Genomic DNA, 12,585 nt, shown 5'->3' with positions numbered 1-12,585 from the left:
AAAACTCCATGGAGTTACTCCAAGTTCAACTAACTATGGATAAGACTCCCCTTCAAGTTGTCATTAGCTGTAGGCCCCCCCCCCCTTCAATGAACCAAGATACCCACACTGCTTATTTGAACCTACTTGAGTCAGTCAGATTACAACCATACACTCTAGTCATGAGCAATTTTAACTATCCCTCCATTGACTGGGAAACTTATATGAGTACCAACATGCTTGCACAAAGGTTCCTGGACTTTGTTAAAACTAATGCTCTGGAACAAATAGTATGCAACCCCACAAGAGGATCAAATATTCTCGACCTGGTCCTCGCCAACATGGGTGACTGTTGCAGCACCACACGTATAGGACCCTCACTGGTTAAATCTGATCACAAATCAGTCACATTTGAAGTAGCTATAACACCTGAACCCCTCTTAGGTAAAATCAGGCTAATAAATTTCACCAAAGCTAATTATACCCTCCTAAGGGATGGCATAAATAATTTCCAAGTTCCTGTTCCCACAGATGGTATTGACAACTATACTAAGGTATACATAAATGCCCTGTACAAACACTTACACAAATGCAACTGTACCTGTTAAGATCTAAACAAGTTCCTCAAGAAAAAACAGGTGTCCCTGGGGGACATCTAGCATTAATAAGTTATACAACAGGAGGAAGAAGTTGCTGTCTAACAATAAAAAAGAGAGGTCCCAACACTGTGGAAGAACACCCTCTTCTGCTTGAACAAACAAATAAGACAACTTATAAAATCCTGTAAGGGCATCGTCGGAAAAAAATTAGCAACCATAGCTAAGGATAACCATAAGGCATTCTTCAGCTCTATCCGGAGCCTAAAAAGTATGACTCAGACATGTGCTGAATTAGCTGTGGATGGCATCACACACACTGATCCTGCGAACATGGCTAACCTATTAGCTGACAGGTTCAGTGAAGATTTCACCCCCCTAACCCCTCTAAACACTCCACAAAGCATTCCCTCTACATCTCCAAGGCCAAAAACACAGCCTCTTTTGGACCAGATGACATCCCAGGTTGTGTTTTAAATGGTCTAAAACATGAGTTAGCAACTCCATTAGGTACTCGGTTCAACCACAGCCTGAATACTGGTTTTGTCCTTGCTGAATGGAAAACAGCAACTGTCATTCCGCTTCATAAATGGGGTGCAGCAACAGACCATGGGAATTACAGACCCATAAGCTTAACTAACCTTATCTGTAAGGCCATGGAGCAAATCATCATGAACTTTAGAAATAAGGATGTAGATGATTTCTAAACCCTTGAGCCAACACAGTTTGGTTTTGTCAAAGGCATTTCATGCCTGTTAAACCTGGTAGACTTCTTTAAAAAACGTCACCAGAGCAATACACAAAAGCAAATCAGTGCATACAGCCTACCTTGATGTACATAAGGTCTTTGAAACAATCCCACATTTGGGCATCATTCATAAACTCTCACAGCTGAATATCAACCCTTATGTCATCAGGTGGGTTGCTAACTGGCACACCAACAGATCACACTCGGTCAAAGTTGGGGACTTTACCTCAGCTAACAGACCTGTCACCAGTGGGGTTCCACAGGGGTCAGTGCTGGGACCCTATTGTTTGGAATATACTTCTCAGAAGTTCAGGCCAAAACAGAGGGGCTGTGGCTGACTATGTTTGCTGACAACTGCAAATTAGGTGCAATTATCGAATCCCCAAATGTCAGTGTACTTCAAGAGGGACTTGCAGAAACCAGTGATTGGTGCCAAAGCCATGGACTCAAACTCAGCATTAAAAATGCATCATCATTCCCTTTGGTAAAAATGATATCCCTGCAGACTATCATATAAATAATAATACTCTAAGTAACAAGTCAGTAGTGAGAGACTTGGGAACGCAAGTTGACTGTAGCCTAAACTTTGACCACCATGTGTCTACTGTGGTAAGGAAGGCATTCTACATCACACACCTCATTAGCAAAGGTATTGCCTCAAGAGTGAAAGAAGTCATAACATCCCTGTACCCGACCCTCATCAGGCCAGTAATTGAGTACAATGCTCCCTTTGGTATGTACCTTACTAGGCAAGCTGCAGCAACTTGAGAGACCTCAGAGATTTCTAACCAAGAAAATTCAGGGTCTCCAGCACATGCCATACACTGACAGACCAAAGTCACTGTCACTATACTCAGTAGTGTTCAGACTACATAGAGGAGACTTGCGCCTGGCGTACAGAGCAATCTCAGATCCAAATGTAATGAAAATGCTGCACATCCACAAGTCAAATGGGACAAGGCTAACATACTCCAGGGACCACAGCCTAGCCTACGACATAAATAGGACCTGCTGAAGAGACAGATATGCCTGTTAGATGTTGTCACTCCTCTGGAATAGGCTATCAGTTCACATCAAACAAAGCATCTCTATGACCCTGTTTAAGTGTAGCCTGGATGGGAAACCATAAATTCCTGCCGGGGATTTCACCTGTGACCCTCCTGGATATGGGCAGTCATTGCTAACTAAGATCTCGAGTTTAGGCAAGATCCTTTATATTGGGTTTCTCTTTTATTATGTTGGGTATATACGGCTAGGCTTATATAGACCAATCTAAGGTCAATAGCCCAGTAACCACCTATGAACCTATAAAACTGTTAGTAATAGTTATGGGAGTCTATATTGGAGTGGAACGAGGAGAGGTGGTTAAACTGTCAGGGTTAAGGAAAGCCTGAATTCCTCTCAACATGCAAGAGGCTAGAGTACACAAGCATCCCCTTGGATATCGGACACTGTACACCAGTTTAAAAAAGTCTCTCTTCTAAAAACAAAAGTCATTGTACAAGTCAAAAGGATGGAAGCAAAGTAAGTAAGTACAACTGTATAAACAAATAAAATGGAGGATCAAACAACGAATGAAAATACAATACAATAAAGTAAAAAAAGGCAAGAGGGGCTAAATCAGAGCGGTCCAATATAGCTTATTGGGATTAAGATAAAGATAAAATGGTATCCAAATACAAATATAAATATTACAAATAATGAGTTCAACCAGACCTGATTACCTTGTCCAGATGCATTGGGCAATGGGGTGTCTTGAGTTGTGGTCCTGTTTTCTCTTAGCAGTGTTATCCATTTAATTGGTAGAATCTGTTGTGGTCGAGCTTTTGTAGATTTAAAATGCAGTTGATGGATTTGGTGGTGGTGGTGAGTTCTGGTGCTTTCTTTGGTTGTAATCAAACTTGCCACTCAAGCTCTTTTTCTCAAGCCTGTCGCTGGCATTCCCATTAAGTTGGATATCCTTTACTTTGTCGAGTATATGGAATGTAAAGTGGTGGTGACTAGGTTTTTCTTTGGCATTCATGGCCAAAGGATCAGAGGGCAATTTGTATCAAATGTCGGAGCTATGTCTTGCTATTTGGGTTTTCAACTTGTTGATGGTCTTACCTTTGTAAAATGAGTGGTATTTACTGCACTGGGTACAGTAGACCACTTTTGTGGTATTACAGTTGCCTCAGTATTGTCTGGGTTAGTTTTTCTGGTTGTTGGGAGCAAGTGAAGCTGTTGTAGTTGCGAATGTGGTTGCACTATGTACATGGAGGGTCACTACTTAGTGGCAGGGTTATAGAGGTGGTGCACCTGCATCAGAGAAACTATATATAGAAGTGTACTGTCTACATCCCTGTTAATGCTGACGATGTAGGCAAGATCTAAACCAGACTATATTTTTTGGTGTTAACTGCATATTCAAGTTCACAGCCCACAGAGTACTCAAGACAATTAAACGTATCCTCCTTTCAAGGCAGCAAAGCTTTGCACAGCTCACTGTAAGGCACTGTTTTTACACAATTGCAGTTTTCTGCATTACATGTGCAGCCATCTGTGCAAAAAACTGAATAGCATACTCACAATGTAAGGCAGAAAAGCATTTCTAGTTTACCAAAACAGGCTAGACTGCACAACCTATTTAACTATCAAGAAACAACACAATTAGTCAGAAGTGTATGAAATTGCTCTGGTCAAGAGAAGTATTTTTTTGTTTTTGTTTGATGTCCTCCTAGTCCTATGTTGCAGTATTCTTAGTGTGGGATTCCCTGCCTCAGACGACTGGAACGTCAGCTCCTGTTCAAAAGCTTAACCCTGGCTGCTGTAGGTGCTTTGGACATCACATGTAGGGCCATAAACCAAGGACCTTAAATGTGATGTCTGCATGCACAGATCTCAGAACTTTTCAGCTGCAGATAACGTCACATCGATCTCTTCGCTCCTATATTCGAAGACTTCTTAAAAGCTAAATACCCCATTGGGGATCTTTTGTCTCTTTTGCTTGAGCTTGGTTTGCTGTAGGTATCATTAGCCAATGTCAGCTAAGTAGGACAAATGTCATTGCGGGCATCAGATACCAAATAAAGAAATGCACAACCATTGCATCTTTTGTCTAGGGAAGGAACATGACTATACATCTTGTTCCATTTGCCAATCTTTTGTTCCAGAGACCCTTCATAGCCATCTGCCCACCCTTAACTTAAAGAGAACCAGAGACTTAAAAAACTCGCACTCAGGATGGATCCCAAATCGGCCGTTCCGACTGAACCACCAAAGAAAAAGGCCAAGGTTTCCAGGCCTACTTCTGTTGCCTCTCTGCTGTCGGACGTCCCGCCAGCTTCCGATTTAGGGGTTAAGGGACATCTGATAGAATGGTCTACTTCGATGCCTCTCATCGAGGAAACCACTTTGGAAGTAGCAGCCATTGCATCCAAGGTGACAGCACTAATGTCAGTCCCTACCGATGTCGAGGGGGAATCAGATACAGTTGAACGACCGACCGGGTTGTCATTACCTGAAGTCCATGCTCCTGAACCCATGCCTTCTCCCAGACCTACACCTTCTAAATGGAAACAAAAAATAAAACACCTGACACCAACCCCTGAAGGAGTCCCAGACTGGCAATCGTTTACCAACTCCTTGATGCAGGCCTTTATGGCTCTTTGGCCCACAGCCTCTTCCCCCTCCACCATTCCAGTGCTTAGTCCTAGCCTTGCTTCTGCCACTTCTCTCCCCTTGCCAACTGCCCAAGAAGTATGATAAATATATTTCTTATGCCTCACAAATTGCCTCCCCTCTGGAATACTATTCCCCAGATGAGGAATCCATAGAAGGGGACTCTCCACCAGAGGGTATCACCTTTGGGGAAACAATTACAAAAATGAAGGAATACTTCATATGGGACACTTCCCAGATGACTGACACCCAAAGGAGATATTTTGAACTCCAAGTGGAATCTCCCTCCCCTCCCAGTCATCCATCCCACCTGTCTTACCTGCCTACCTGGATGCTTTCACCTCTGCATACAAGAATCCTGACTCACAACCACTGACTCCTAAGAGACCGGATAGGTTCTACAAAGTACCTGATAACCAGAAATTCTTAGTGAAGTCTTACCTGGCAGACCCTACAGTAATTGCTGTCTCCCCTGACAAGCAATCTAGACTGATTCCTTCAGCATCTCTTCTGCCCGCTGATAAGGATAGCAAAAGTATGGACAGGATTGGAAAAAAAAGTGTACACCTCCTCCACCCTGGCCTTCAGAGCTATCCGTTACCAAACTTACATGATAAAATATGTCTTGGACCTAGTTTCACAAGCCTGCACTCTCTTGACTTCCACCCCTGAATGTCCCACAAAAACTGAGATAGCATCTAAACTGTCCCTGGCTTCCCAGGTAGTCAGACATTCCATTAGATACAATTATGATGCCGCATGGGGCCTCTGCTAGGTCTGCAGCTTCTGCTTCAGTACTCCGTAGATATTCTTGGCTTCACCTCCAACCATTTCCAGAGGATTTCAAGTCTAAAATCCTAGATGCCCCATTAGACCATAACCTCTTATTTGGCAAAAAATCTGCAGAACTTTTTAAAAACCTGCATTAGAAAAGTAAGGAGCTTCAGGACATCAAGCATTTGCTTGTGTCTCCCATCCCTAAATACTACAGGAATTATCCTGCAAAGACTTCTTTTGTCAGAAGAACCCCTTCCTCCACTACCCCCTCCTTTCCCAGGCATAGGAGAGGAACCAGGAAGCATACCTACTCTAGACTAGTTACCTCACAACCCAGTCCAAGATAGCCCTTTCAAGATAGAAGTGGACCCAACAATGCGGGACTGCCTTGGCCACCTGCCTTTGTTAGCCCGCCTCCACCACTGCCTCCCCTTTTGGAAAACTATACCATCATATCACTGGGTACTGACTATCATTCAAAATGGATATTTCCAATCTTGGAAGGAAAAACCCATTCCAAGGGCCATCCCCTTTCCCCCTAAGAATCAGCTCCACCTCATACCTCACATATTACTAGACCTTCTGAGATTAGAAACAATAGAACCTGTCCCTCCAGGACAGGAAGGAAAAGGCTTTTACTCAAGACTTTTTCTGGTCCCCAAAAAAGATGGCCCTTGGAGACCAATACTAGATTTATCCTTCCTAAAACGGTTCCTAAAAGTCCCATTATTCCGGATGATATCCCTTCAAACCCTTCTCCCTTTACTACCAGCCCAGGCCTTTATTGCCACTCTAGATCTAAAGGAAGTTTATCTCCATATTCCCATAAAACCCTCCAACAGGAAATTCTTATGTTTTACTGGGCCCTGTTCTCATTTTCAGTTTACAGCCTTGCCCTTTGGTTTGTCTACTGCACCCCCAGGGTATTTACAAAATGCCTAGCCCCAGCCATTGCCTACTGCAGAACCAAAGATGTCCAATCTATCCTTACCTAGACAACATCCTCCTTCTAGCAGAAACAGAAGACATCCTTCAAAATCATCTCAGGTTCACCACTTCCCTGCTACAAAACGTGGGTTTCACCCTCAGTCTCCAGAAGTCATCCTTACTCCTGCAGCAAGACAAAATCTTTCTGGGCTGCAGGATCAGAACAGACCTAATGTGGGCTTTCCTCCTCCAGGACAAAGTCCTGTCACTCTCCACTCACTTCCAATGCCTATTACTAGTTCCTCAGAGATCTGCAAGACAAATCTTGCAACTCCTGGGACTGATGGCAACCACCATCCCTATGCTTTCCCTAGCCAGAATGCACATGAGAAAATTCCAGTGGTATCTGAAAAATGTATGGTCACAACACCAACATTACCTAGAGCAACAAATTACCCTTCTGCCCTGCCTCAAAACAGAACTAAGGTGGTGGATTCAACAAATACTTCAGAACCTAGGCCTTCCACTTCAAATCCCCTCCCCAACCCAATTTATGCCTACAGATGAATCAGACCTAGGGTGGGGAGCCAGCTTGAAAAGTTTCAGGGTACAGGAGGCATGGAATCCTATCCTCCAAAAGAAAGGTATCAATGTAAGATAAATTACTGCAGTTCTTCTGGCCCTGAAGGCATTTTTTCCTATCCTCCAACCGGGCCCCCTTCATATATTCACAGACAAACACCACAATAATGTTGTATCTCAACAAACAAGGAGGGACCAGAGCTTACCTCCTATTCTGGATAGCATTACAAATTTGGGATCTCGCCTCCAGGCAGGACTTAACCCGGCAGGCTTCATACATCCCCTCTCAGGACAACAAACAAGCGGATGTTCTCAACAGAACATCCTCTCTACAACACAAGTGGATGTTGAACAGGGAGACCTTTCTAGACATTGTCCACCGGTGGGGCACACCTCAAGTGGATCTGTTTGCTTCCCCCTAGAATTGACAATTGAACAAATTCTGCACCAAGGATCACTCTCCACTTGCCTGGAGGGTGGATGCCTTCAGCATTCCATGGAAGGGACTGTTTCTACATGCTTTTCCACCCTTCCCTCTAATCCAAAAGTTCCTACTGAAAATCAGGAAGAACAAACCAAAAATCTTCACACCACAAGTTCCAGGCCATATGAATTCACTCAGTTTAGTACACAGACTGATTTATTAAAATAAAGAAATAACTTCTGCAGTAAAAGATAACAGCAAAACTTCAAACTCTTAATATAATTAAGAACAAACCGTTATTTGTTCTTAATGGTATTAGAGTCTGAAGTTTTGGTGTTAACTTTTACTGCAGACATTATTTTTTTATTTTAATAAATCAGTCTGTGAACTAAACTGAGTGAAATTCATCTGGCCTGGAACTTGTTGTGTGAGGTCTAGTTTGTTCTACAGTGTGGTGCTTTATTTAAACCAGAAATCTTGTTGGTGACTCCCTACTGGCCAAGGCAGCAGTGGTTCCCCTTACTTCTCTCATTAGCTAAGGGCAATCACCATAAGTTACCCCACAAGGTGGACCTACTCACACAACAAAAGGGAACTCTAATTCACCCTCACCAACAGATGTTAGACCTAACGCTCTGGGTGATAAATGTCTAATACCATTCAGACACCACTACTCAGAGGATGTGCTTTCAGTCCTGAGGGAGGCCAGGAAATCTGCTACTAGGAAATCATACTTATCAAATACTTATCAGAATGAGATATATTCTCCAAATGGTGTCTACATAAGGACAGAGACTCCGGCCAGGCAGACCCATCTCTAGCCCTTGCCTGTGTGTGTCCCCATTAAGGATGGCCTTTCCTACTCTTCAGTGAAAGTTCACTTTTCAGCAATTTCAGCTTGTCTGCCTCTAAATCCCCCTTTGCTATCCAGGCTAGATGTAAAATGTTTCCTGAAAGGGGTCTTACACATCAGACCTCCAAGAAAACCCATACCCCCCCCCCCCCGGGACCTAAACTTAATTCTGGAAAAACTAACACTGGCACCATTTGAGCCAGCTAGCACTGCTACTCTCCAAATGTGTTCATGGAAGAATGTACTGCTGGTCGCCATTACGAGTGTCAGAGTTATAGGCTCTCATGACCTGCCTCTCCTATTCTACCTTCCACAAGGATAGGATGACCTTGAGCACTAACCCTTCCTTAATGCCTAAAGTGATCAATGAACTGTCCTTAAACCAATCCATTCACCTGCCTACCTTCTTTCCTTCTCCAACCAATGATAGTGAGAAGATTCTCCATTCCCTGGATGTGCACAGACAACTTAGATTCTACCTAGACAAAACGAAGCCCTTCAGAAAATCTAGCCAACTATTTGTATCCTTCCACCCCAGGGCTCTGGTCAAGGCAGGCTCCAAACAAACTATTTCATGTTGGATCAAAAAATCCATTTCTTTCTGCTACTCACACCATGGCAAGCACTTACCCCAGGGGTAAGATCTCACTCTACCAGAGGCATGGCTACCTTCAAAGCCTTCCTCAAAGGACTGGACACAGACTCCATCATGGAAGCTGCCACCCTGTCCACAATTTACACTTTCAACAAACATTACAAATTGGACCATGTCTCCAGAGCCAGTGCAGGGTTTGCTAGATCAGTTCTGTAGGGTTTTCTGAAATCATCTACATCTACCTCTACCCTTCCCTCTAATTAAGCTATGGTAGTCTCCCACACTAAGAATACTGCAACATAGGAATAGAAGGACATAGAATGGTTGTGTAAAATCTTACCATAACCATAGATATCCTTCTTTTCCATGTTGCAGTATTCCATCCCTCCCTCCACTCCATCTGTATTTAATTTTGACTATGGACATATCTCTTAGGTACTATGAAGCTCTACCCTAGATCAAGAGCAGACAAGCCAGCATATGTCACTTTACACTTCTGGCTGACATCACTTGTTACTCTCTTTAGGACTGTCCGACTGGGATTTCAAGTTATGAGGTCAATGCATGCAGACGTCACATTTAAGGTCCCTAGTTTATGGCCCTACGTGTGATGTCCCATACACCTACAGCAGTCAGGCTTAAGCTTTTGTATAGAAGCCCAACATTCGGGTTGCCTGAGGCAGGGATTCTCACACTAAGAATACTGCAACATGGAAGAGAAGGATATCTATGGTTATGGTAAGATTTTACACAACTATTATTTTTGTTTTAATGAGGAATCTAGAACTAGTAAGACTCTTAATGTTCATCCAATCTAAGATTGGCTTGCATCACCCAGGTTCTTCTCTATTGTCATTTGATCAATCTCTCTTAGATTAGTAGGGGAGTATTAAGCTGGCTGCTTGCAGGCCATTTTAAGCATAGAAAGTTTTGTTTTCTAAGGTGAGAAATAAACCCTGTATCTTGTGATTATGAGGTAAACACCTTAGACAGTATGTGAAAATGGAACTTCCTCCCAGTATTGACAGAGTATACACAGAGTGGAGTACAGGAGCCGTGTGTACCCCAACACACATTATAATAGTTGTAATCTCATCAGGGCTGTGTGCAGGTGGCTTTGGTGGGAGCAGACCAAGTATAGGAATTAGTCTGCGTCCCTGGGGTCCTGGTGACCACACTGTCTAAACAACCAAATGATAAATTGTAGTGGAAACTACCTGGACAGTGGGAGCTGCTAATTCCTCAACACCCTGACTATTGAAGTCTTCCTAGCAAGTCAGAGGGGCAACAGTGAGCTGATTTGACTGAGTCACTGAACTGTATGATTAAATACACATCCTAAGAAAATGGTAGATGAGAAGACCACAGTTTCTCCATTTTATTAATAAATATTTGCATGTGTATGTCTCTGAGCTAGAAACATGTATATTTTTCCCTCTAGATATAAACCCCAGGCTGTGCCTGAAATGTCCTCTTAGATCAGTGCCCTATCCCAGGCAACAAATGCATAAATAAATAAAGTGCCATTGAGATGCAGAATTTGTGTGTATAATCCAGTGAAATATGGTTTGGGCAAGCTATGGAGACTCATGGTTCTCAAAGTACAGCAGTGGTCTGACAAAGAAATCGGGTAGGAGGAGGAAAGTATCATTACACTGAAATGATGTAACACAGCAGACTCATGATATATTAATGACATTGCTTTACCTGCTTAATTTATTTGTTGTAAAATGTTCTTGGGGGAAACTGCATACTATGCCTTGGTGTACTGTGCACATTATGGTAAATGTTTTTTTTTTTTTTTTTTTTACATTTTGCTTCCTTAACAGGGAGGTGGACCTTTACACGGGCTACACAACCCGGAACATTTTGTGCATGCCTATTGTTAGCCGAGGGGCTGTAATAGGTGTTGTGCAAATGGTGAACAAATTAAATGGAAGTGCCTTCACGAAAACAGATGAGAACAACTTTAAAATGTTTGCAGTCTTCTGTGCTTTGGCCTTACACTGTGCTAATGTAAGTAACTTAACATAACATAAGTTTTGTTAGCTATTAGTACTCTGCAGTTACTGTAGCATGCTTGCAAACTTTGTAAACTTCGTTGGTAGAGCATGCTTTAGATATTATTGTTTGTAACATAACATTTTTGCCAAAAGCTATTTTCTTGTTTTATATCCTATACTACTAGAACGTCTAAAGAAGATTTCAAAGCAGCAGCACCCCCCCCCTCAAAAAAAATATAGACAAGCAAAATGGGTGAGGCAAGTTGCTTCTTCTGTTTGGATGAAATCCAGTACATGACTATATATGACTATGTATTAGTACACATTTGTTTTTTTTAATCTGTCTGGAACAAGTGTACCCATTTATGAGACTGCTAACTCAATGAATAATACCCAGCTGCCCTATGACTTGTACAGTCTTGAGATGGTTGCATGCCAGATGCCACAGTTGCAGTATATATCATGTGTATATGAAAGTATAGCCACACCCAAGCAAGGATTGTCTTGTAGGTGTTTCATTTGGTGCTGTGAAGAATATAGCTGTCACACTGTCAGCACCAGGGATGAAAGAGCAGCGCTTTTGTTCTTAACATTTTCTATATGCTTTGTCCACAATTTTTATTTAGATTAGTCTAGCTAGGCTAATAGAATCTTTTCAGTGGAAACAGAAGATGGTATTTCTACTACTATGGGAAATTTGGCCAGGGCATTGGGCATATTCAGTAGTGCAGCAATTCCCCCTTATGCTACCTGAAATGGGAAAAAAAACCTACAGCCTTCTGGTCTTCTAGCACTAAAGGCAAGTGTACTGCGTAAACAATAATATTAAAACTTACAAAATATTATTTAGTGGAACACTACATCATTATAATCTCTTTATTTTGTTACATATTAATAATGCACTAAAGTGCACCATGAAGTAATTTGATACATGATAACATCAGACTAATGGCATAATAAAATTCCCCTGGTATGGGCAGATTGATTCCCAGGTATGTCCTTACATATTATTCTAGTAGTTTGTGTGACATTGATTTTATGTGTGCATATATTCTGTTTAGTTTCAACATGGAAAAGGATAAAAGGTTTCAAAAAAAAAAAAAAGCACAAAGTGCAGACACAAAATACACCAACAACACACTCATGATTTGTGGAGTGTGCTTTGAGGGTGGATCACCTGTCTGAAAATTGTGACATTTGTTTGGCCTTTGGTCCTGAGACATTGTAGGACAGGAGGAATAAATTCATTCTTAACAGACTTTTTCTCTTGGATCCTGACTCTTCAGAGTCCAACAATCATTGTCATCAATCCCCTTTTTTTCACATATACTGCTTATGGTTGGGGTGTTGTATCACTTGTTACCATCTCCCCCTATTCAATGCCACACTTTTACCTTCTTCAGCATTTGTGCCTGACTATCACAGGTCTTCTCTCATACAA

At 42.2% G+C, this 12,585-nt stretch overlaps 1 protein-coding gene across 2 annotated transcripts in view; it reads left to right on the top strand.

The window, feature by feature from the left end:
• Nucleotides 1-12,585, top strand: part of PDE10A (phosphodiesterase 10A) — a 4,065,478-nt gene that overhangs the window by 3,146,215 nt on the left and 906,678 nt on the right. For both annotated transcript variants that reach the window (XM_044069581.1, XM_044069571.1), the window contains exon 13: nucleotides 10,971-11,157. In XM_044069581.1, coding sequence (XP_043925516.1) covers nucleotides 10,971-11,157 — 187 coding nt within the window. The remainder of the gene's footprint in view (nucleotides 1-10,970; nucleotides 11,158-12,585) is intronic.

This window comes from Protopterus annectens, chromosome 1.part0 (genome assembly GCF_019279795.1).
Source record: "Protopterus annectens isolate FY-2018-M chromosome 1.part0, PAN1.0, whole genome shotgun sequence".
NCBI lineage: Eukaryota > Metazoa > Chordata > Ceratodontiformes > Protopteridae > Protopterus > Protopterus annectens.
This window is presented reverse-complemented; position numbering and strand designations above follow the sequence as displayed.